The sequence below is a fragment of the Pinus tabuliformis genome, chromosome Q, assembly GCF_031772625.1.
Source record: "Pinus tabuliformis cultivar Carrire ecotype Pingquan chromosome Q, CPIR1, whole genome shotgun sequence".
NCBI lineage: Eukaryota > Viridiplantae > Streptophyta > Pinopsida > Pinales > Pinaceae > Pinus > Pinus tabuliformis.
Genome location: NC_142296.1, coordinates 832,029,310 through 832,055,425, shown reverse-complemented (window position 1 = coordinate 832,055,425; position 26,116 = coordinate 832,029,310). Strand labels below are relative to the sequence as shown.

Below are 26,116 nucleotides of genomic sequence, written 5' to 3'. Positions count from 1 at the left end.
TTACAAAAGGGAAGTATATGACCTCTGTTGCCTAAGTGGCTGAGAGCAACAAGCTGGTATTTTTGGGAGATGCCAGTTTACATGTGATCTTCCAATGTCCTTCTTACCACAGACTTGGATGGATGTGTTTTTTACTTTGGTTTGTCTCCTTGGATAAACTTGTCTATTGTACCATCTCGCATTGCGAGATATCGAGCTCCAGAGATTACTGAAGCACACAAGGTTTCACAAAAATCAGATGTTTTTAATTTCGGGGTTCTACTTCTAGAACTTCTCGTGGAAAAGGCCCTAATCCTAGCATTTGTAAAAGAAGAGGTGATTGATTTACCCAAATGGGTTTAGTCAATGACTCGAGAGGAGCGGACTGTCGAAATATTTGATGTGGAAATAATGCAATATCAAAATATTGAAGAGGAGAAGGTCCAAATGTTGCAAATTCCCATGGCCTGTGTTGTTAGGATGCTTGATGGGAGGCCTAAAATAAAAGAAGTAATTAAAATGATTAAGATTTCATAGAAGGTGTAGATTGTGCCGATGAATAGGACACAACATGGGATGTGATGGACTTGGAAGCACGATGGTGCCCACATGTCTTGTTGAAAACGACTTGTTATGGAAGATCCAAAGGATGAAGAAACACTAGCTCTTATGCAAGAGGAAGGAAAGGAAAGCAGCATGCATTAGCAATTGATGTTGAGGACAAGGATGAGCATTCCAAGCTTGATTGTGATTTCAGCGAGGCAAGAATCAAGGGAGTTCAAAAGATCATACATCTTCTTCCTATCCATTTCATCATGTTCCCTTGAGTTCAACAATCTCACAGTGGGCTTTCTTCAATTGCATCCTCAACCTGTTAAAAGTATGTTTCCCCTCATCTATATTTGTATTCTTCTCCTCTTGTACTGACTTTTCCTCCTGTATCTGCAATTTTCTAGCTGAAGCCTCTGAAAATTTCTAAGTTAGAATCCCTACTGCAGCAAACTGACGTTACTTCTCCTACTTGATTAAATCATACAAGTTATTTACTATCTTCTACGGTAAATTTCGAAGTACATACATCTATAGCATTCACTTAATTTACATATATGCGGAAACAAAATACTAAGCAAGAAAGAACAATGCAACACATAGGACACAGTTATTTTTGGACAAATAGTCCCCAGAAAAACCCAATGTGGGAAAACCGGTGCAACAACTCTGAGGGTTTTATTACTATGCAGTAGCAAAATCTGAATACATCACTAAATACCTCACAGTGTTATTCAGTTACAGAGGGAAATACTCGCAGAAGCTTTGTGAGTTTAGCTCACACAATCACTAAGGAAAGTATCGGTTGTACTGGCTACTGGATGAGATGCCCCTAGCAGGCATTGTGCTAGCTCTGCGCTGCCTCTACGTTGTCCCAGTCAACCCTTTAAGGCACTGCATCACCCAACAGGGAATTTGATCAGAAGCCCAGACTCACTGCTCTTAACCTCTCAGTCTCACACCCCAGCTTTTGGCTACTGAAACTGACCCTCTGCGCTAGTTTTCGACTTTCTCTCTCTGCCTTTGCGGCACTTATGCGTGGCCCTGCGTCAGCCTCTGTGTCAAGGCCTCTAGATCACTCACTGCCTCTCTTTGCTGATGTATCTCCGGCTGAGAATCTCTCTCTCCGAAAGTTGTTATCCCTACCCCTCAACTGCAAGAGATTCCTTCAATCAATTTTTCCTCCTGAGAACTTCTCACTTCAGAAAACCAATTCTCTCTATCTCTCTGTGTAATTTCCAAATGACCCTCAGGCCCCTTCTTATATCTTCCTGTTGGACAACCAATGGCCTAGATTAAAACATAATCAAAGGCTCAGATCATTTTGACTTGACCCCCATGGCTTTTCCTAGAAGTTTCACCCCTGATTAGATTAATACCCATTAATATTTTAATTTTCCTAAGTTTAAACTTAGGAACCCCATTAAAAATATTAATTATTTTAATCTCATTTCTGGGTGGAATTTCCCAAAACGCTTTATGGGTTCTTTGGATTACCTGTGCCCAAGCCTCCCTGCAAACTTTGAGGCCTAGAGCAAATCCGATGCTACCCCAACTCAACACTCCCTCTTAGCGAGGAATGTGCTCTAGCAATACACTGCCTCTCTGCATATTGCTCTGACTCTAAAGCATCGTCTCTGCATTGTTGATGTCTGACGTACTGTCCACCAACCACTGCGTTGTTGCTGCTACTGTATTGTTGCCTATGACACTGCCACTGCCAATGCTACATTCGTATTGCAACTCCCTCTCAAATGTTGCATCTGTTATGCTGCTAGCACTACCACTGCTAACATTGCATCCGTACTGCAACTCGGTTGTTGAGAGAAGCAACTGAAAACACCCAAAACTGATTAAGTATCCAGTGGATACTCCTCGATGTTGAAATCACGATTGTTGCTAGTCCCATGTTGCCTCTCAACCACTGCGTTGTTGAAGCTCTGCACTATGCCTCCCTGCACCGCTGCCTCACTGCTCTGCACTGCTTAGTCTCTGGCTCTCCTAGCCACTACATTTGTCACATGAACACTCCATGGCGCCAACTGAAACTCCACCATCCCGCTACTACTGATCATGGGCTCCCGTGGCAAGGTGATGATCCAAGAGGTGGGCTCCTCAAGGATCCTACCCATCTGAAGTCCTCCTGACTACAACTCTATATCAGCCCACCTCCCTCCTAGAGGTATCTCGGTTGTCATGGTGAACTCCTCCCATCGATCTTTGTGTCTGCAACCTTTGGATCATGCTTCTCATCCTTGTCCTTTTTCTTCAAAGGACATTCCGATGCATAGTGGCCCATCTCACCACATCTGAAGCACTTCACCTTGGAGACATCCTTCTTACGTCTTTGTTGCCCCTGTTGTCCCTTGGATGCAAGGGCTACGTTATCCTCTTCCTCCATTTTGGGCTTCGACCCACTGCTGCTACTGCTCCTGTCAAGTTTTACCTTGAGCAAGTCTGTTATGAATATAACTCATAACAAAATAAATATATATAAATAATATAAATACTAAGTAATCAAGTAGTGATTAGATTAAGAAGTCATTAGTTAAGTGGAAAGGCATGTCTAAAAGACACACCTAATCATGAAAGGTCACCTGCCTAGGTATAAAAGCAAGGCCTTATTGTAACATTCATTATCACTTATACATTTATAGAAAATTAAATTATTATTATTAAATACCTCGTGTATTTTTACATTCAAGTTTCCAAGCTATCATTTTTCTTGCTTCAGTATCAATTTTTATGCTTCAGTGGTGTCAAAGCCATGGCACACAATATAATGATGCGAGTCTTTCAACGTTGTTCGCCGCACAATCTGCCATTATGTTCACGTCCTGATTGTGTCGAGCAGTTTAGTAAAATTAAAGAAGCATTTCAGCGTTTAGAAAAATCATATGCAGAAGTTAAAGCATGTCCAAAGGGAATTAACAAACAAGAAGATGAACAATATCATCACAATGAGGAAGATGATGAAGAAGATCCACATGAAGATGAAAATGAACTCAACAACAATCGTGATGAGAAGGATAGTCAAAGTGGGTATATGAAAACTAGGGAAGAAGACCACTCAAAATCCGAACCCAATTGGGAATATGAAAAAAATGAAGTAGCTTATCTTGTTTCTCATTCAAATCAGAATGAACTTAAAGAGTCCCCTGAAATCGCATGGACCTCCAAGGGAAAAACGTTGGCTGTCATACAACAACAACAAAATTATGATTCTAAACTTGTCTCCAACATGCAACATTACACACCTCCAAGGGATGCAGAAAAATCTAAGGCGCACCTACGAATCTTCAACTCTTAAACAGAAAAACGACTCACAGCCACTTGAGTCTTCAACTCTTGAACCGAAAAACAACCCTCCCACATCTCCAAGAAAACTTGTTCAATGCAAGGATGTGGACGCGGATCCTCCGGCTAGAACAGTGTCATTAGCATCATCTGATATAGAATATGGTTGCTATGAACAAAGGGAAGAAACCCTAGAAGAAAAAGAAGAAATTGAAGATCGTGCATTAAAGAGATCGAAACTGAATTCAGAAGTGCCAGAGAAGGTGAAGAGTAGCGCTACCACTTTGATGAGCTGTGATGAGCAGACTACAATGATTAAAGCGGCCACACAACATTTGAGGAAAGGATCAAACAGGAGTAGCCGCCAAAAAATTTGGTCTCGATATCGAACATTTCATAGCCAGGCTTGAAGCTGCAGCAGAAGAAGACGCAGAGCTTAACAGAAAAGTTGGGCCTGTTGTCACAAAGTTGTTGATGTTACACGAAATGCGAGGTGTTCTTTATTTGCCTTGTCGACGTTGCATACTGCAATGTCCGACCCAGCCGTTGTCCTGTTATGCTGCTGTCGCCGTCCACCGCCCCCATTCGCGTCATTCCTTATTGTTTTTCACCTGCATTGTCCAACGTTCAGTATCAGTTTTTATGCTTCAAGGTCTCTCCTCAGCTCTTCTTGTTTCAGAGTTGCCCATATCTCGTCGCAATTTGGCAATGTTGCCCTGCCCATGATACTCTAGACAAAGATCTGCCAATCATCTGAGACAGAGTTTAGAACCAATCTCACTAACTCCGAATCTTGAGGTGTATGACCTACTGCTGACAGCTCATCACAAGTCTCCTTCATTTTCGTGAGGAACGGATCCACTCGCTCCCCCTTCTGCATTTGAGCAGATCTCAGCTTCTGCTCTAAGTACATCTTCCGCTGCTCGGAAGTTCCCTGATACAATGTGGCCAAGGCATCCCACATTTCCTTAGCGGCCCCTTTGCTTGCAACGTGGCATACCACGTGATCCTTGACTCCATCCAGAATCATTCTCTTCGCCTTAACCATCTCAGCCTTGTACTTTTTCAGTTGATCTGCATCCGCAGATTCAGCCACCAAATTATCAACGTACATCTTGAGCACATGCTCATCTGGAAGGAAGGTCGTCCTAGTCTTCCGATAGCATAGATGGAAGCCCCGTCCAACCTATTCTGATCCCTCAAGCCATTGGTTGCCATCTCCTCCGAAAACTGTCGAACTGCTCCCTCTTTCTCCTTACTTTGTAGCTCTTGGGCTAACTTACGCACTCCCTGATGGAGTTGGTAAGTTGTTGCTCCTCTGCTGCTCAGCAATTGAGAATTGTTGATTTCCGCATAAATAAATCCCTGAGGAAGTATTCCCTAATTATGCTCCGCTCCTTTCTTCTAATGTCTTTTCAACCCGGCAAAGCTGCCTACTGAAAAATTTGCATCCACAAACTGCTCCTCACGATGAAGCTCAGCACTACTCACTCTGCCACGGAAAATTTCAAACTAGAAGCTCTTTCTCTCCGTCAACTCACTCGGAGAGAGAAACTACCTCAAATTTTCGATCCTTCGCTAGAACTACGCAAATCCTCTGGGGTTTCTTCTTGCTGCCTTCTACAGCTTTTCGATTTCCACTTCTGCTCAACGAAGGGGTTTCTAGTTCTGCTCTTCTTGTCTCACCTACACTAGCTCTTATAACATGTGAAAATTCCTAAGTTGGAATCCCTACTGCAGCAAACAAATGTTACTTCTCCTACTTGATTAAATCATACAAGTTATTTACTGTCTTCTATGGTAAAGTTCAAAGTAAATACATCTGCAGCCTTCACTTAATTTACATATATGCGGAAACAAAATACTGAGCAAGAAAGAACAATGCAACACACACGACACAGTTATTTTTGGACAAATAGTCCCCGGAAAAACCCAATGTGGGAAAATAGGTGCAGCAACTCTGATGTTATTATTATGCAGTAACAAAATCTGAATAGATCACTGAATACCTCACAGGATTATTCAGTTACAGAGAGAAATACTAGCAAAAGCTATGTGAGTTTACCTCACACAATCACTGAGGAAAGTCCCAGCTATCCCAGCTACTGGATGAGATGCCCCAGGCAGGCACTGCGCTAGCTCTATTGATTTGTGGTAGCTTCAGATGTGCTCTAGCCATGAAAATTGGTGGAGAGGCTAAAGCACATGAGATCTCCAAAACCCAAAAATGGTTTGGGGAAATTCCACCATGTTAGAGAGATATTAAAATAATTAATATTTTTAGTGGGATTCCTAAGTCTAAACTTAGGAAAATTAAAATATTAATGGGTATTAATATAAAACTGGGTGAGTATGTTCTAAATGACATGGATCAAGCCAAATCTAATTTTAGCCGTTGATTAGAGATTTAATCTCGACCGTTGAAGACTCAACAGGAAAAGTATTAGAGGAGGCTTGAGGGTCAGTGGGAGACACACCAAGATTGATCAGTCAGTTCGATTTTCTGGAGCAGGGTTTGCTAAGAAAATTCGAACAAGTGATCTGAGTTGCAGCGAGGGGCAGTGAGTACATAGAAGTGAGGCAGAGATTGTGCCAGAGCGTCAGCGCAGTGATTGAGGAGGCTACGCAGAGGCAGCAAGAGCCACGCAGAGGCAGCAAGAGCCATGCAGAGGCAACTAAAGACTGCGCAGAGGCTAAGGGGCCTACGTGGGTGACGTAGAAGACCAGAGAGCTGACACAGAGAGGCAGAGGGTTCCAGAGCTACGCAGAGGCTAGCAGGGCTGACATAGAGCCTTGGAGAAGCGCCGGAATGATTTTCGTGGGGCAGACTAGTGCTGAGAAGCTAAATATCTGCCTCCGAGAAGAGGTATTACTGCCGTGTAGAAACTTTGTTGGGTGGGCTAGTTTGGCACCCTAGTTGTACTCAAGAAATCTGCATAAAAATAAAACCCTCAGAACTGTTCCACCAATTTTTCCCACATTGGGTTTTTCCAAGGACGATTGTCCAAAAATAACGAGTTGAGGTTGCAATTGTGTTTATTTTCAGTATTTATATGAATAAATAACTTGTTAAGAAATAAACAACTAGGTGAAATAAACCAGATAATGCAGTGGGGATTTATGATGTGTTAGATTCAGAAGTTTCGACATGGTATTAGAGCGTTGCAAATCACATGAGTACTGAAGGCACCAGCTTAATCAAAAGTATTTGCAACAGTAGCAGTTGTCCCGAGAGACAACGTTGCTCCTAAGCAGAAAGTAGGAGAGGAGTGATGCACAGGGCCTACGTCAACATTTCGAGCCAAAGAGAGGGCCAACCCATAGGCAAAGAGAGGTAGAAGAGGCTCACGAAGAGCCACGTCATCCTACTCAGTGGTAGGCTTGACGCAGTTGGCCAGAGGAGTGATTCGGCCTTTGTCGGGATTGCGCAGAGATGAGAGGCTCAGTTCTTCAATTGTCGAGGCCTAGGGAGCTATGGGCAGATTGTAGATTGGGAAGCTGGTGGGGTGTTGTTTCTGTCATAGCAGAGCAGTACCTAACGGGACAGAACCAAGGTAGAGAGAGTCGCTGCCTTAGCGGATTTCTAGCCAAGAAATCCATATCCGAGTCGCTGTTGCAAAGAGGATTGGAAAGGAGTGGATCGACAATTGGCAGGAAGATTTCCAGGAGGGAAATCGAGACTCAGAGGGAGTTTAGGAGAGAACTTCCTGGAGGGAAGTCAAGATTCAGAGGAAGTCTAGGAGAAAACTTCCAGGAGCGAAGTCGAGACTCAAAGGGAGTCTAGAAGAGGAGCAGAGATGGCAATGAATGGACTGAGGGATCAGGACTGGTTGGATGAGGCCTCTAACTTTGTCATCTGGAAGGCCAGGATCCTGTCTGTTCTAGATAGACATGGCATTAAGGGCTTCGCCTTGAGAACCGTGGCTATCCCAGTCGACCCAGCTGATAATGAAAGGTATTAGGATGCAATGGCGCAGGCAAAGTGCATAATCCTTGATGGGGTCAATGTTAATTTTAGGTATGTTCTATGCTTAGAGCAATTTATTTCAATTTTCACAGTTATCTCAATATCTTTTCTAGATTAGCAATCACATCAGCATTAAAGTAAACTACAGATAGAACATAAACATAAATCGCAGAAGACAAGCCAAGAAAAGAGGACACAAGATGTGGCGCTAGCCATGAACAAACCCCAATGTGGGGAAACCCTTGATCAATTCTTATTATATGTTCTTCAATAGTTCGGCAAAGAGAGAGAGATAGTACGTTTACAACAGAAGTCAACACTTTGACTTATCTAGATAAGAGCATAGATCATCTCTCAGAGGATGATACATGAGATCAGTTGAAGACAAATTGCTTCAACTGATTCTCCAAGGTGACTCCTTCACATATCGTTGTGCTACATTTTGTCATCGTGTTGCACCTCACCGCGCTGCACCATGTTGCACCCATCATCACTATGCTGCATCTCATCATGCTTCATTAATCATGACTGTACCCATCATTGTACTGCATTATGTGCCATTGTTGCACCATGTTGCCATACTGACCTATGTGTTCGCTGCACCTTGCTTGCTTGTTGTCCCTTGCTTGCTTGTTGTCCCTAGCATGCTTGTTGTCCTTAGCATGCTTGTTGTTGCATGCTAGTTGTCCCTTGCATGCTAGCTATAACATTGCATGCTTGGTGTATTTCCTACTAAGTACCATACAATTGTCCCAATGTTAGTTAGTTGTCCCTTGCACGTTGCTCTCCTTCAGAGACAGATACTTCGACTGTTCCGGCAGTTCCCGGCAGTTTCAACAGTTCCAGTTGTTCTCGACAGTTCTGGCAATTCCCGACTGTTCCCGGCAGTTCTTGGCAGTTCCAGCAGTTCCGGCTATTCCCGGCAGTTCCAACAATTCCGGCAGTTCCCAGCTGTTCCTGCAATTCCGGCATTTCCGACAGTGTCGGTAGTCCTGGCAGTTCTCAGCAGTTCCCGACAGTTACGGCAGTTACGACAATTCCAGCAGTTCCCGGCAGTTCCGGAATTCCGACAGTTCCCGACAGTTCCCGGCAATTCCGACAGTTCCCGGCAATTCTGGCTTTTGCCCTCTAGATTAGGGCAGCGTTATCCCTTTGGATCTCTCCTCCTACTAAAACCCAAAAACAAGTAGAGAGGAAGAGATTCCAAGTGTGTTCAAAATGACTTGAAGACCACCTCTATTTATACTAAAATGTTGAGCACAAGTGGTGTTTATTTGGTTGCGGGCCAACCTTGACGAATTGTCCCATAACACAAATAAATTCATATCTCCATGAATACATATCGGAATCGGATGATCTTTAGATCAATCCTACACCTCTCGATGAGAGGGATCCAAGAAAAATATTAGCTTCCATTAATAAGATGACTCACATGGCATTTGGCCCTAGTTGCCAATTTTAACACTCCTTCTCAACTAGGGAGAACTCCATCTTCTGATCCATATGTTCGACTGTACTATCTCTGCCATTAGTGCCCTACACTGCTCTGCTCTGCTGAGCTCTGCTGAACCATGAAGACGAATAATTGATCAAGAATGTCTCATACCATTCTCTACTGACCCGAAATCAATTTCATCTAAAGAGAGTGTGTCACATCACTCTTACTGACCCGAAGTTAGTTTTATTGATCCCAGATCAATATCATAAGAGTGTCTCAAACCACTCATACTGATCCCAGATCAATGGAGGTCATCCTAGCATAGGGAGTGCGGTAGATACAAAGATGCGTCCATCAATAGTACTACTATGGCCCCTAACCCCATTTACTTGCTCATTGATCAAATGAGAGGTACTTCCCATGAGTCCCAGACTGCATGGGTAGAATGCCTCGACAGGAGAACTAATCATCCTGTCCATAGGAGAATGAATCATCCTGCCCCACAGTCGCCACGGGAGAACTAATCATCCTGGCCCACAGGAGAACTAAACAACCTGTTTCACAGTTGCCATGGGAGAACTAATCATGCCGGCCCACAAGAGAACTAATCATCATGTTCCACAGATGCCATGGGAGAACTAATCATCCCGGCCCAAAGGAGAACTAATCATCCTGTTTCAAAGTTGCCATGGGAGAACTAATCATCCCGACCCACAAGAGAACTAATCATCCTGTTCCACAGTTTCCAAGGGAGAACTAATCATCCAGGCCCACAGGAGAACTAATCATCCTATGCCACAGTCGCCATGGGATATCACAGGGGAAGGTTGAACCTATCATCCTGTACATAGCGCACCACCACAGGAGGGTGAGTCGCCCTGTGGTCGTATGTTGCTCCAATAAGTACCCCAAGCCCCCCAGAGCTCCCAAAGCTCAATGCATGCAACATGCAAGACCCTTACAAGAAGGTCTCTCAACGAATCCAAGCCGTTCGGGAAAGTCACAGATTTGACCTTTCCCGAGTCTTTAACAAAATGTCTACGACCTGTACATCAGTCTCAATGCGATGGAGCCTCCTCACTCATCGACTTACCATATCCCAAATAAGGCAATTTCTGATGTCTATCTGCTGGAGAAATCATTGAATACGGGATTCCTCAATAATCGAATCCCCCCTCTGGTTGTCACAGAGAATCACAGTGGTATTCATCATGTGTACAAACAGCTCACTGAAGAGCTTCCACAACTAGGCAGCTTCATACGAGATCATACTCGTAGCTATGAATTTGGTCTCGACAATGCTTATAGCAACCGACTTCTGCTTCTTACTCATCCATGATATCGAAGCAGAACCCAAAGAGAACTAGCACTGAAAAGTGCTCTAGTGATCCTCCACACTGCCTGCCCAGTGAGCATTCGAATAATCATGCCGCTTCATATTTCCGGCAATGTATCTCAATCCATGAGAGATTGTGCCCTGAAGATATCTCAGAAGATTCTTAGCACCAATCCAGTGAGGCTCAACCAAATATGAGCTCACCATGCTAACTGCAAAACATATGTCCGGACGGAAGTTCACCAAGAACATCAATGCAAATGAGTTTATGGAACTCAGAGGAATTTCCCAAATCTGGTCCGACATCATCACCATATAACTTCTGAAAGTTAAGATCCTCGAGGTAATCACGGACTTGCAGTTTACCATTCCACATCTGGAATCCAACTCCCTCTTACTTCTGCAAGTGAGAGGGTCTGCACCTGTTTGAAATAGGTCGTCCTCAGAAGGCACTGGTATGAGAGGTCTATCATCCACAATCTTCAAACAATGGTTTGGATCGACTTCACTCTTAGTGAATCTCAGCTTCATCTGACAGCTATCAATCCTCTCATACTACGCCCGGGGAATTTTGCTTCAAGCCATAGAGGGCTTTCTTCCACCTGTATATGTGAGATTCCTGATCATGAATCTCAAACCCCTTGGGTTGTTCCAAACCTGTGGACCTGCTACATGAGGGGAATGGTCCCCTTGTAAGATTTTCCTTCAGTACATCTCAGACATGTACTTTCATGCTCTTCTTGAATTTAGGCATCCCTATCACCATTTGACTCACATCGGGCAAGGCCCCATAGGTAGACCTCCAGTGTTATAGATGTGATATGTCAATTGACATGATCCCCAATGGACCATCCTGCAACTTGATACAAATTGGCAACCCTGAACCCATGAGAAAAAACCATCTTTGAAAATTCTATTTTTTAACATGTACCTTTCCATCGATGAATGCCACCCTGAAACCTTTGACTTCCATTGTCGAAATGGACACCAGGTTCTTCTTGCGATCAGGTACATAAAAGAGATTCTAAAAATGAATCGAGTTACCCTCATTCAATTGAGGGGTAACATTCCCTACACCCTTTCTGGGATAGGTGGCATCAGCTCCAAGTATAATCCCACGATTGTTTCCATCTCTACTAAATTCGAGAGAGCACCCTTCTATACGATGAGATGCCTTGAAGCACTACGATCAATAAGCCATATTCCCAAAGAATCTGAAGGAGAGGGCCAATACAAGATAACGCTTCTTTATCTTATCAGAAACAACATTTGATTCTTCATACCTGGGGTTCCTTGCTTTCTTTGAAGAGTCGGCCATCTCCTTGATGACCTGCATTACCTGTCATTCCTTTGATCATTGAAGATGTCCCTGGAATGATTGTTATCTTCATCAAGGGATGTGTCTTTAACATTTGGACACTTCTTCGCATAATGGCCGAACTTATTGCAACCAAGGCTTTTGCCTTTCCTTCCACCCTTAGATCCAGACTCCCCAATGAAGTGATCTTTAGGTAGGCCATCAGAAACTTCCGCTACGACATTCTGACAATATTCTCTGCTTCAACTTCACCCTCGGTGAATTTGAAGAGGGATGAGGAATCCACTGATCCTTTTGTCCTTTCCCAACTGTCTTCAGTGATTGCTCATTCATTCTTGCTTGGGCATTGTCTTCACCTCAGCTCTAATACCATGTTATTTTTAGGTATGTTCTATGCTTAGAGCAATTTATTTCAATTTTCACAGTTAGCTCAATATCTTTTCCAGATTAGCAATCACATCAACATTAAAGTAAATTGTAGATAGAACATAAACATAAATCGCAGAAGACAAGCCAAGACAAGAGGACACAAGATGTGGCGCTAGCCAAGGACAAACCCTAATTTGGGGAAACCCTTGATCAATTGTTCTTATATGTTCTTCAATAGTTCAGCAAAGAGAGAGAGATAGTACGTTTACAACAGAGGTCAACACTTTGACTTATCTAGATAAGAGCATAGATCATCTCTAAGAAGATGATACATGAGATTAGTTGAAGACATGCTGCTTCAACTGATTCTCCAAGGTGACTCCTTCACCTATCGTTGTGCTGCATTTCATCATCGTGTTGCACCTCACCGCGCTGCACCATGCTGCACCCATCATCACTATGCTACATCTCATCATGCTTCATTAATCGTGACTGTACCCATCATTGTACTGCATTATGTGCCATTGTTGCACCATGTTGCCATACTAACCTATGTGTTGGTTGCACCTTGCTTTCTTGTTGTCCCTTGCTTGCTTGTTGTCCCTAGCATGCTTGTTGTTGCATGCTAGTTGTCCCTTGCATGCTAGCTGTAACATTGCATGCTTGGTGTATTTGCTGCTAAGTACCATACAACTGTCCCAATGTTAGTTAGTTGTCCCTTGCATGTTGCTCTCCTTCGGAGACAAATGCTCCAGCTGTTCCAGCAATTCCCGACAGTTCCAGCAATTCCCGGCAGTTCCAGCAATTCCCGGTTGTTCCTGACAGTTCCAACAGTGCCCGGCAATGATGGCAGTTCTAACAGTCCAGCAGTTCCCAGTGGTTCCGGCAATTCCCGCAATTCTCGGCAGTTCCAGCTGTTCCCGGCAGTTCCCGATAGTTCCGGCTTCTGCCCTCTAGATTAGGGCAGCGTTATCCCTTAAGATCTCTCCTCTTACTAAAACCCAAAGACAAATAGAGAGGAAGAGATCCCAAATGTGTTCAAAATGACTTGAAGGCCACCTCTATTTATACTAAAACGTTGAGCACAAGTGGGGTTTATTTGGTTACTAGCCGACCTTGACGAATTGTCCCATAACGCAAATAAATTCATATCTCCATGAATACTTATCAAAATCGAATGATCTTTAGATCAATCCTACACCTCTCAATGAGAGGGATCCAAGAAAAATATCAGCTTCCATTAATCAGATGACCCACATGGAGTTTGGCCCTAATTACCAATTTTAACAGTCAAGGATCATGTAGTACCGCATATTGCTGAGAAGAACATGGCAAAGGAGATGTGGGACACCTTGACGACATTGTATCAGGGCACTTTCGTGAAGAGGAAGATGTTGTTGGAGAATCAGTTGTGTTGGTACTAAATGCAGAAGGAGGAGCAGATAGATCTATACCTCAGCAGGTTGCAAGAGATTCGGGACCAACTTACTTCCATAGGGGCCACACCGGATCAGGAATTCATGGTGAGGACTGCCCTGAATGCAATTTCCGAGAATTGGGAGACATTTGTCCAAAGCATTTTGGGCAAAGCTGATCTTCCAGGATGGGAAAAGATGTGGGCAGCTCTTCGGCAAGAAGAGACCAGAGGATTGACCAAGGCGGGAAGTAGCAGCAAAGGAGGTCGAATCAAGAAAGAGGAGGAAGATGCGGCTCTGGCATCTGCGGGACAGCAGGGGAAGAGGAAGAAGAAGGACATCTCCAAGCTGAAGTACTTCCATTGTGGGGCGCTGGGTCATTATGCAACCCAGTGTCCCAGGAAGAAGAATAAGGGAGAGGCTTCTGACTCCAAGGCAACTCCGGCTAAGGCAAAGAAAGAAGTCAAGACGGATGACGACTGTGCCATGAGTGCTCATGCACCTCTAAAGAAGAGGTGGGGAGACATCGAGCTGTATTCAGGAGGACTACAGAAGATGAGGGGCAGGAGTCTTGAGGTACCCAAACTCTTGGATCATATCCGGCTACTAGAGCCCCAAATGACAGTAGTAGGATGACGGATGTCGGTAGAAGCAAGATGCGGAAGGAACAACCAGGCAATGCTAGAGTGCAGAGGTCTGTAGCAGCGCAATGGGGGTTGTAGCAGTGTGAGATGCACAGAGGTGTTTGCAGCAATGCGAGATGCACAGAGGTGTTTGCAGCAATGCAAAAGGCAAAGAGGTGGTTGCAGCAGCGCACAAGCAGCAGAGGGAGCACCAAATAACAGCAGAGGTAGCTTCAGCATCAGGAGGCTTCTAGACCAACAAGGATGTCAGTAGTTGGGTAGATTAGTTACTTACTTCTCAGTAACTGAGTTGCAGTGCAGCAATTAGCAGTGGCAGTGCTATGGACAGCATGATGTAGCATGTTGAGAGGGAACTGCAGTACAGATGTAGCAGTGGCAGTGGCAGAGCCATGGGCAGCAGTGCAGTGGATGTTGGGCAGCAGGCCAAGCATCAGCACAGGGACCGGTGTTGGATGATCAGTGTGATGTTCAGTGGTGGAGCATTACTAAAGCACATTCCTCGCTAAGAGGGAGTGTTGATTTGTGGTAGCATCGGATGTGCTCTAGCCATGACAATTGGTGGAAGGGCTAAAGCATATGAGATCTCCAAGACCCAGAAATGGTTTGGGGAAATTCCACCCCGTTAGAAAGATATTAAAATAATTAATATATTTAATGGAGTTCCTAAGTCTAAACTTAGTAAAATTAAAATATTAATGGATATTAATATAAAACTGGGTGAGAAAGTTCTAAATGACATGGATCAAGCCAAATTTAACCTTGGTCGTTGATTAGAGATTTAATCTCGGTCGCTGAAGACTCAACAGGAAAAGTATAAGAGGAGGCTTGAGGGTCAGTTGGAGACACACCAAGATTGATCAGTCAGTTCGATTTTCTGGAGTGGGGTTTGCTAAGAAAATTCGAACAAGTGATTTGAAATGCAGCGAGGGGATGAGAGTATATAGTATAGAGGCAGAGATACTGCCAAAGGGTCAGTGCAGTGACTGAGAAGACTACGTAGAGGTAGCAAGAGCCAAGCAGAGGCAACTAGAGACTGCGCAGAGGCTGAGGGGCCTGCGTGGGTGAAGCAAAAGGCCAGAGAGCTGACGTAGAGTGGTAGAGGGCTAACGCAGAGAGTTCCAGAGCTACACAGAGGCTAGTAGGACTGACGTAGAGCCTTGGAGAAGCGTCGAAAGGATTTTCATGGGGCAGACTAGTGCTGAGAAGCTAAATATCTGCCTCTGAGAAGAGGTATTACTGCCGTGTAGAAATCTCTCTTGGGTGAGCCAGTTTGGCACCCTAGCTGTACTCAAGAAATCTGCATAATAATAAAACCCTCAGAATTGCTGCATCGGTTTTTCCCATATTGGGTTTTTCCGGGGACTATTGTCCAAAAATAATGGTGTCCCTTGTGCGTTTGTCTATTATTTCAGTTGATGATATGTATATGAGTTGAGGCTGCATTTGTATTTATTTTCAGAATTTATATGAATAAATAACTTCGTAAGGAATAAACAAGTAGGTGAAATAAACCAGATAATGCAGTAGGGATTTCTGATGTGTTAGATTCAGAAATTTCAACAAGCTCTGCGTTGCCTCTACATTGTCCCAACAAGAAGAGATCGAGATGAAGAATTTGGGATTGATGCACTACTTTCTAGGGTTGGAGGTGTGGCAGAGAGAATGAGAGATTTTCCTTGTACAAGAGAAATACACAGTTCAAATCTTGAAGCATTTCAAGATAGAGGACTGCAGACCCCTGGCTACACCACTTGTGAACCACCAGAAGAATATTGATTCTTCTAGATCAAAGGAAGTAGACCCTACCTTGTATAGACAATTGATTGGCTCTCTCATGTATCTGGTCAACATCAAACCAGAGATTCGTTTTGCAGTGAACACAGTCAATTTATGGTAGAGCCTAAACGAGTGCACTAGGTAGCTGCAAAGCATGTTTTGAGATATTTCTGAGGAATAGTTGAGTATGGGCTGAGGTATACTCAACAAGATGGAGTATGGAGTGAAGTTGGAGGGTTGCACTGAGCGGATTCGGAAAGCAGTACAGCTAACGAGAAGAGCACTTCGGGTTGCAGTTTCAGTCTGGGATCAGGAGCAATATCTTGGTACAGCAAGAAACAAGGTCAATTGCACTAAGTTTTGCAGATGTCAAGTATATGGCTGTCAGTATGGCAGCATGCAAGGCTATTTGGTTCAAAAACTCCTTGTTGGGCTTTTTGATCAAGAGTTGAATCCGACTATCATTCACTGTGATAATAAGAGATGTATTAAACTCTCTGAGAATTCAGTATTCCATGACAAGTCAATGCATATTAAGGTCAAGTATCACTTCATCAGAGATTGTGTGCAGAAGGGGACATTAAAGCTACAATTCATTCCCAAAAACGAGCAAGTAGCAAATGTCCTAATGAAGGCCTTCATAAAGGGAAAATATGTATTCTTCAAAGATAAGTTGGCTATTGTGCAAAACACCTTCCTCACTAAAAGGGAGTGTTGAGATTGTGGGTTGGAAGGTGATTCTGCATGAATCAGGGGCCATGACATGCAACGAGTCACCTTAATTATCTTCTACGGCAGATAACTAATGAATTTCTTAAGTCAAGACTTTAGACAGCAATTTAATTTAATTGATGGTTACCTTTTTACTAAAAAGGCGAAGCCAACAATAGATTAAGTCATAGTCGTTCATCTCAAGGAGTCGAGATATAATCTCAACTGTTGAGATTAGGGATTTCGCTTGAGATTAGGATTTGATCATTTTAATAGGAAGTTCGAGCTAAAGGAGAGAGACAATTTTGATTGGCAAGAGTTGGAATTTAGTGGAGCGCAGTATTTGGCAGTGGGAGCGAGAAAAGACTAGATTGAGCCAACTAAAGTGAGATTAGGGCAAGTGAGATAAGCAGAGAGGCCAAGTTTCTTAGAGCAAGTAAGCCAAGTTTTCTCTTGGGCCGTGAGGCTGAGCTTTCCTTGTGCGCAGAAGTTCTTCTACTAAGCCACATGTCTGGGTCGAACAAGGGCTGAGTGAGAGAGGAGGCCAAGATCTTTTGTTCTGTATTTGCCAGAGCAAATTCTTGTAAGTCTGCTACAAAAAAATATTTCTTCTAAAGCTGAATAAGAAACCCAATGTTTGCTGGTTTTCCCCACACTGGGGTTTCCAGGGTATATCTGTGTTATTCTCTGTTGAATGTGATTGCATGTGATTGGTTTCGAGTACTTTTGCTTCTGCTGTTTATTTCATTAAAACCCCAGAATAATTATTATTACAAACCAGACTAGAAAGTATTGTTTATTTCAGATCTGTGATTATTTGTTGAGACAGTAAATTTGTAACTGGGTTTATACTTAAAAAAAAAAAAATATAATAAACAGGGTTACAAAAGATTTAATAATTACTGCAAAAATCAAGAAACACAAATGGAATAAGAAACTGCTTACAGGTAAACGATCCCATACAAGTCGTGCATCATCTGGTTTGAGATGATAATAAGCAGAGCCAAAAGCAGTTGCGGTAACTCCTATATAAAAGAAAACCCAACCCCACACCTCTCCTTGGAAACTGAAAGCATGATACAAGAAAACAAATAAAGATATCAAATATATTAGAAAGAAAACAGTGGTATCTATCGAAATTAAAAGGAGATAACATGAACCATACCTTAGACTGAAATGATTTCCGTAAAGGCATAGTATCAGTCCAACAACACCAATAATCAAAAAGGGGAAGTTTGATATCACATTCAAGGTATTGGGCACCCCTAGTACACAAAAACAAATGCAACTCATCAAAAGAAAGCATATATAAATAAGAAAACTACATAATGAAAACATTTCGATGAGTTATAAATTATAATACATATGCAATTTTTTTCTTTTTTCTTTTTTGAATAGCAGTTATTTGTTTTATAAAAATTTGCTGCAGCCTAAACCATACAGTCTTTATTACATTCAACAAATTTTCATATCTAGATTCAGAAGAAACTAAAAATAAATCTACAGAACCACTGTGCATACAGAGCCAAGTCCACCTGCTCAGAAGCTTGCAGGTGTATGTTCCTACATATTGGATTTTAAGTATCTATCACTTGACAAAGCATAAAAAGGAAAAAAAAATAAGATTTAAGGCCCTATGTAGTCACTAGCAACTGATTCCACCAGTGTGGCAGAGCTAGTCTCTTCTAGACTGGTCAGGGTGGGTGAGCGGGGCTGGAAGCATGTCCTTGAATGGGAGATTGGCATGGCTAAAGAAATGCACCAGCAGGGGAATCATTCCAGACAAAGAGGCATTGAACTCCACGAATTTCATCTGTATTATATACATATTGGCTTTTAAGTAGTATTATTTGACGAAGAAACTAAGCAGGCACTAGCAACTTGTTCCACCATTGTAGCAGAGCTAGTCTCTTTTGGACAGCCAGTTGACTGCTCAGGGTGGTTGGGAGGGACTGGGAGTATGTCCTTGAGTGGGAGATTGACATGGCTAGAAACATGCACCAGCAGAGAAATCATGGCAGACAAAGAGGCATTGAGCTCCACGAATTTCATTGGCAGCATAGACAAGGTAAAGCAAGATTCCTGTTCCCAGGCTCATAGAGCAAGGAGGTGCTTACCAGCATCCAGAGTGAAGTGGTTTTGTGCCTTGTTGGCTTCTGCTCTCGGTTCTTCAAACAGAGATTTCCATTTTTCCCAAGCTAGAGCTGAGTAAGTTACATTGCACTGAGTTTCAGCTATGTTTTCTTCACACCACCAGAGGTGCACCTTAAACCCTCTGATTTCCCCAAATGCACAGCAACAACAAGAGTGGCCCATGAAGATTTTCCCTGGAACATGTTCCTATTAAGCTTTCCAAAGAAAGACAAGGATTAAGAACATAGACATCCACCACGGTTTGCATACAGATAATCTGAGGAGTACTAATAATAATGGCCCCCGCAAGGCAAGAAGATAGGAGGGGAATTAGATGCGGGAGGCATTTAATCCCCTTCTCATTTTTGAAATTGAGATCAAGATCATGGGCTGCCACCCCCTCCATACATCCTTGTCCAAACCCTCTTAATGCGTTTAGACTTGTCAACCCCCAGGTTTGCCCCCTTGCAAATCTGGAGGGTTACTGGCCAGCATATTTTATTAGGCTGTTATTCAAAGTTCAGAGGCATTTTCATAAATTGCTTTGCTTGAGCCAGGGGTGGGAGTTCAGGTATAGGATTGTTTCAGTGACATGATCCTAATTCAGAGACACATTATGCAGGTTTTCATCAGATTGGAGAGAGTTACTATTCTTGGAAGTACTCTTATGTTTAGGAGATAGTGTTCAGAGGTCTGCATGGCATTGACAATGGTATATCTAGAGTCTTTATGAGCTCATGAGCCCGATGAGTTTCTCTCAGATGACATGCATGACACTTTTTACTTTTAGCAGGTCTGGTTCAGAGACTAACATGTCAAAGATAATAGCATATTTGAAATCATGGCGAGCTCACGATTCTAATGAACTACTTTTGAGCAACATGTGAGAAGATGCTATTTTTAGAAGGGGTTGAAAACCAGATCCAATAACATATTTGGATTCCTTGCTGAATACTGAGTCCGATGAGTGCACATGCAAAGACTTTTCTACCCTTGGCAATGGCCATGCATGGGTGACATGTGGCAGCCTACTGTGATGACATGTGGCAAGTTCAAGGAGCCACGTATGTCATGCATTCAAGATGACACATGGCAGTTCCTAGGGGCGAGTGGCACCATCAAGTCACATGCATGGCTAAGGGCCAGCACATTTCAATAGGTGGATATTTGGAGGCATTTTCAGAAATAGCTTTGCTTGAGCCAGGGGTGGTACCCATTGTAATATTTTAAAAAGAGAAATATAGTGAAACACTGAAATATCAAAACATGAACTAGCTACAGAAAAACAAATAAGCATGCAATCTGAAATCTCCAGAAGAACAATAATTTAGAACACTATTGAGCAGAAACAATAGAGCTGAGCCATTTTATTGAATATTCAATGGGTATCTGAGTACAAAATATAGTGGAACGAGTAAACCTGGGCCTGCTTAAGCAAGCATGCAAAACCCAAGTGAATATGACTGAATCTCCACGCTGAAATAGGCTCACTGGTTATATGCACTACTCAGAAATTTTTTTGTCGCTGCTGCTTGAGGCAAACTGAGATTTGGGGCCTCAAATCTGCTCCAAAAATTCTGCAAAATTAGGACAATGCTCTCCAACCCTGGACCAACAAAACCTAGAAAGCTTTTGGGCTAGTTCCAACTCCCCAGAATTACCCAAATTTGAGCAAATTTCCTCAACTGCCCTGCTTTGCGTCCCACCAGAAAACTACAGCAAATCTACTCCAAGTCCTCCTCCAAACAGCTGAGAAATAAATCCAAAATTATAAAGAGGAATCGCAGCTAAAATCCGGCACAAATTCTGCTTGTCAAATGCTCCACCCTCTGGCCCAGAATAAACCCTGAGCAGGCCCTAGAGAAGGACAGTTTGGCCCTCACAAATGCAACAATCTCCGGCTCTAAAACTCCACAAGGAAATTTGTCCTCCTCCAAGAAAAATTCCTGTAAATTCTTGAGGCAAATTTCCCCGGCAATTTCCACCTCCAAGCAACTCTATTTCTGCTACTGCGTCCTCCTGAAAATTTCGCACCACCTGTTGCAGAGATGAAATGGCTCACAAAAATCAGGAAAAGAAATCTCCAATCAGCTCCAAATTTCTCTCCTAGGGTGACACTCTTGATTCACTGAAAAAGAGTTGGGATTTTCTGCTTGCAAATCACTGTGCTAAGTAACACTGGTTGACTTGGCTGAGCAGCTCAAGCAAACCCTCCGAAATCAGAAATGAAATGCCAAATAGAATAATCAAAATGAAGCTCTAGCCTTCATTTTATAATTGCTAGTCAACCTTCCATGTGGGCTCCACTAATTTGACCCCCCTTTGCTTTCCCCTCTTCATGTGCCTCAATTTTTTCCTAGGGGGTTCGATTTCCCCTTTGGTGACCCCCACAACTTATCTTCACTTAATTTTCATCTTTTCCTAAGTTTTATTTAGCTAATATTATATTGATTTAATCGCCAAAATTGCAAAATTGAGCATTCCCTTGAAAAAAAAAATTAATTGGGGACATGCAACCCATGGAGTTCAGGTATACGATTACTTCAGTGACGTGATCCTAATTCAGAGACAAATATTATACAGGTTTTCATCAGATTAGAGAGTTACTATTTTTGGCAATACTTTTAAGTTTAGGAGATAGAGTTCAGAGGCCTACACGGCATTGGGGATGGTATATATGGAGTCTTTATGAGATCATGAGCCCAATGAGTTTCTCTCAGATGACATGCATGACACTTTCCATTTTTAGTAGGTCTGGTTTAGAGACTCGTGTGTCAAAGACAATGGTATATTTGAGATCGTGGTGAGCTCACGATTCTGATGAGCTACTTTCGAGCAACATGAAAGAAGGGACTATTTTTAGCAGGGGTTGAAAGTCAGATCTGATCACACTATCGGATTCCTTGTTGAATATCGAGTCCAATGAGTATAATCTTGTGGACATGCAGATACTTTTCTATTTTTAGGAATGGCCTGACAAGTGGCAGCCTATGGTGATGACATGTGACAAGTTCAAGGAGTCACACATGGCATGCATTGAAGTTGACACATGGCAATTCCCAAGGCTAGTGGCACCATCAAGTCACATGCATGTGGATTAGTGCGCATGGATAGGGCTAGGAGTATCTTGATTTAAATGGAGCACTTGCCTAAGTGAATTGAAGATCACTAGGATGCATGTATTGTTTAAAAAGTGAGTTGGCACTCTTTGGGAGTTTAACTAGGATACATGCATTCATGGAGGAGTTAACGAGGCACTCTCTTTGAGCTAAGTGCGTGCATGTATCTTATCTCTCCACTTCACATCAATTTGTTGTCACTTAAATTCTATTCATCTCCAGTTCTCTAGTGCGCATGGTCCTTGTTACCCCACCAAAAGTGGGTACCCCCTAGGGAAAAGAAATCCTTATTTGACAGCCAGCAAGCAGCCCCAAAATGTTCAGCACATCGCATTATGCTAGAGTTCTCCACCCATTGCTCCGATCAGATCTCTCTCCCATCTGGCATTCTTCTTGATGCAAGGTGGATCACCTCTCGTCAAATACTCTAACCATTCTTGCAATCATGTGCTTTCATTGAATGTTATTGGCATATTCATATGTATCACGGGGCAAACTGAATGACCCATCTCGATTGTATTTTGTTCCCACACTTCAGTTGGGAGGATAGTCTTTGACTCTAGTCCAACGGGACCTCCTGTAAGGCCTTACAGTTTAGGAAGGGCACCATTGGGGAGGAGTTGATTGATATAGTGTTTCCAAGGTAATCCATACTTAACACTTTCCATCTCTCTCAATTATCCATCTACATTTTTCAGGTTGGTAGTCATTGGTCATTGGGATTGGCACCCTACATCCGCATCTTTGAGTAAGGGCCCAGAAACTTGGCCGTGGAGGTTGATGCAGCTAAAAGAACATTAAAAGCATATAAAGCCACAATGAAAGAAAACGTAAAATGCAAAAGTTGGCTAGGACAATATTTAGAGCATGGGTAAAATCCTAGCATGAGCTTTGCCTCCCTCATTAGCCATCACCCAATTCTTCAAAGCATTTAATGCTTCATCAAAATAAAGGAACTCTTGATTGTCCCAAACCCGATGAGTGAGAAACTACTACATCTTAAAGGGGTATTGCAAAAGCATAAAGAAATCTTGGGCTCTTAATCTATGCACCAAATAAAGATAAATCATTAAAGTAAAAGGCACACCAAGGGTTGGAAAAAGCGGGCCGAGAAAAGGGGTAACCCATGCCACCACAATAGCACCCTCCTTACATCATTACACTCAAGATGTTGGACCCCCATTAGCTGATCTCATGGTTGTAGCACCTTGAAGATTCTCCCACTCCATTAACACCATATTACACACCAATGGGTCAATGGGCTAACCTAGGACATGTCACTCCTCTTGGGGGCTAGAAGCACCTAATAGGGTTGTTGATCTAATCATCCCTAACATAAGTGAGGTAACCTATTTACAAATCCTAATCTAGTTAGAAAGGTAAGTTTTGTGTTAAGTATTTTTTTGCCCTTAACATTAGATATGGTTCACTATGATGCTTTAATGGTTTCATGTTCCTAATGAAGGTGATCTCACTAGATCTTGAGAAGTTTTGTTCAAGTCTAAGTTGCACGAAACGGGGAAACAGGTACGAGTTTCCGAAACGGACACGGGTACGAAACATGACCCCCCCAAATTTTGGAAACGGGGAAACACAATAAATATATATATATATTAGGACATTTAAGAAATATGTGCAATCATAAAGCATATATGATACATTCTAATTTATTACATTATGATTAAATTGTCAATTGTCAATGCATAAACTATATGTCTCTAAGTTTACATCACATTTACTCATGAATGATCACATAATGAAAATAGCAATATCCAAAATCAGCCACGAGAAATTTCTAATTTCTTGTCTCGTGCTTGATTGGGAGTCTCCTCCTACATAGTCGAATGACCTTAGTGCTCTTGATTAAATACACATTTTGATGCCCTAGTACCCTACGTGCTCTTGATTATTGGGAGTCTCCCCTGCATAGAGGGCTTGGTTCTCTTGATTAAATACAAGTTCCATACCCTAGTACATGACAAAATCCAATGGAAACATTGTAATCCCCCCAATCCTGAAATCATGAAAAACAAATAAGCCTGTTGGATTTTGAGTGAAATCTAAAATTCTACTTTCTCCATATGAAATCCAATGAAGGCGAAACCACTCTCAAACATCCTCAGTCATTTCATGGTAATGTTAAAAATTTAAGTAAAATGATGAAAATGAGAAACAAAGGAGAATGTCACTTTTACTTTAAGAATTTAACATTACCATGAACTGCATATCAACACTAGGGCCATAGGCTTGAACATTAGGTTGCCCCACTCAAAAAATCCTCTTTTTTATAACTTGAGAGGCATCTAGAAGCATCCAGAAGATATTTTAGTCGCCTAATAAAAAATTAGAAGCGAAAAAATTAAAAAAAAATACAAGAAAAAGTCAAGTTAGAAGAGGAAACTCCATCGTACGGCTTGGAAACTCGTTTCCGGCTGTACCAACCACGTTTCCTCCTCGAGAAACGGGCCAGTACGGCCAGAAACGAGTTTCCTCGTTTCTGTTTCGTTTCCGGCCGGAAACGGACCCTTCTCCAACGTTTCCCGCAACTTAGGTTCAAGTGGTATCACATATGCAGCAGAGATCCCTTGAGGGATAGCTTGACTCTTCTTTAGCGTCTTCCAAGGGGTTCTTTGCCTCGTTCTAAGAGCAAAAAAGATTGTGTAGCCCCAACTTTGCCCCTCTAGAGATGAGCATTAGGCCTTGAGCAACTTCCAAATCCTCCTACGCCTCTTTACAAGCCTCCAAATGCTAAAACACTATGCTTGAAAGCTTGGGTGTTGAACTATTTGATGATGTGCCCAAGTAGACCCAAGATGCTCCCAGGCTGGCCTTGACCTTATTTGATGGACAATACCTTATTTCAGAGCCCAAATGAGGATGGTTATCACAGAGATGACTTGGGAGGGGTAGCACATCCATCTTTGACGCCAATGGTTGTCCTAAGAGAAGCCACATCACTCCCTTATGCACGAAAAGGGTGATGTAAGGCTTCTTTTGGATGATGTTAAAGTGGACGAGGTGCCCATTGGGGATGTACACATCCACTTTGGGACTTTCTTGGAGTGAGGAGTACTCTTGGACCAATGCCTCTGTTCTTGGTTGCAATATTGCCTATTTTGGGGGGTGAAAGCATGGTGGAGACCACTTGTCTCCCACACATGTGGGTTATTTTTGGCATTTTGTTGTGTTTTAAAGGCTATTTGAAGGTTGGCTTGTGATGTTTTTGATGCAGCATCAACCCTAGGCAAACTATTTTGTCTACAACCAAAGGGGGTCATGAGATGTTCCAAAGAGGGATGGATTTTCCCTCAGTTGTAATTTTGTATAAAAGTAGAAATTAAGGAATTTTGTTGTAATCCCAAGTGTTCTAAGCCCTAGAAGGAATCTAGGTGGTTAGGAATCTAATGAGCTAACACTTTTGGGACAAGTGGCCCAATGTAACATTAGCAAGTAATAGGCTGAGGTGTTAGGTAGTGTTCGACAGATGCCCAATTACTCTTTGTTTTGTTAGGATATTTCCCAGTCAATGGGAAATATTAAATTTATGTACAGATAGAGTAGTGGTGAGGGGGGACCTAGTCTAATGTAGTCTAGTTTTGAGATTGTGTGGTTGTAAGAGGCAGCTAGTAGAGATCTAGTGAGTGTCAGTGAGGAACAAATCAAGGACTATGGAGCGAAGTTGCAATTTCTTTGTAAATACACTATGTTCTGGTCAATAGAATGAATTTTAAATTTTGATTTGTGTCTTGTATAGATCTTATGTGTGATTTGGCATCCTTGATAACCACCTAGATGTTGTACGTACATGCCCTGTGGGTGGATTCATTGTTATTAAGGAGAGAACAGTTGAGTCATGACAATGTCACGTTTATGAAACAATCCTCTATTGTTGTCGATATAGTGTCATTGTTGAACTTACCCATTATAAGAGTCGAGAATAATAAAGATTTCCATCAATTACGGGGAAGAGCATTGTCAGTCTGGTCTGAGAGCATTTGGCCAAAACCATAAAGCGTAGCCAGAATCCATATTATCAAAGCATCTTTGTGTTGGATTGAAGTCAAG

At 42.5% G+C, this 26,116-nt stretch overlaps 1 protein-coding gene across 2 annotated transcripts in view; it reads right to left on the bottom strand.

The window, feature by feature from the left end:
- The window catches only part of SAG18 (senescence associated gene 18), a 257,467-nt gene that overhangs the window by 209,310 nt on the left and 22,041 nt on the right, over nt 1–26,116 (bottom strand). For both annotated transcript variants that reach the window (XM_089385305.1, XM_089385304.1), the window contains exons 2-3: nt 17,965–18,064; nt 17,745–17,865 (exon numbers count right to left, since the gene is read on the bottom strand). In XM_089385305.1, coding sequence (XP_089241431.1) covers nt 17,745–17,865; nt 17,965–18,064 — 221 coding nt within the window. The remainder of the gene's footprint in view (nt 1–17,744; nt 17,866–17,964; nt 18,065–26,116) is intronic.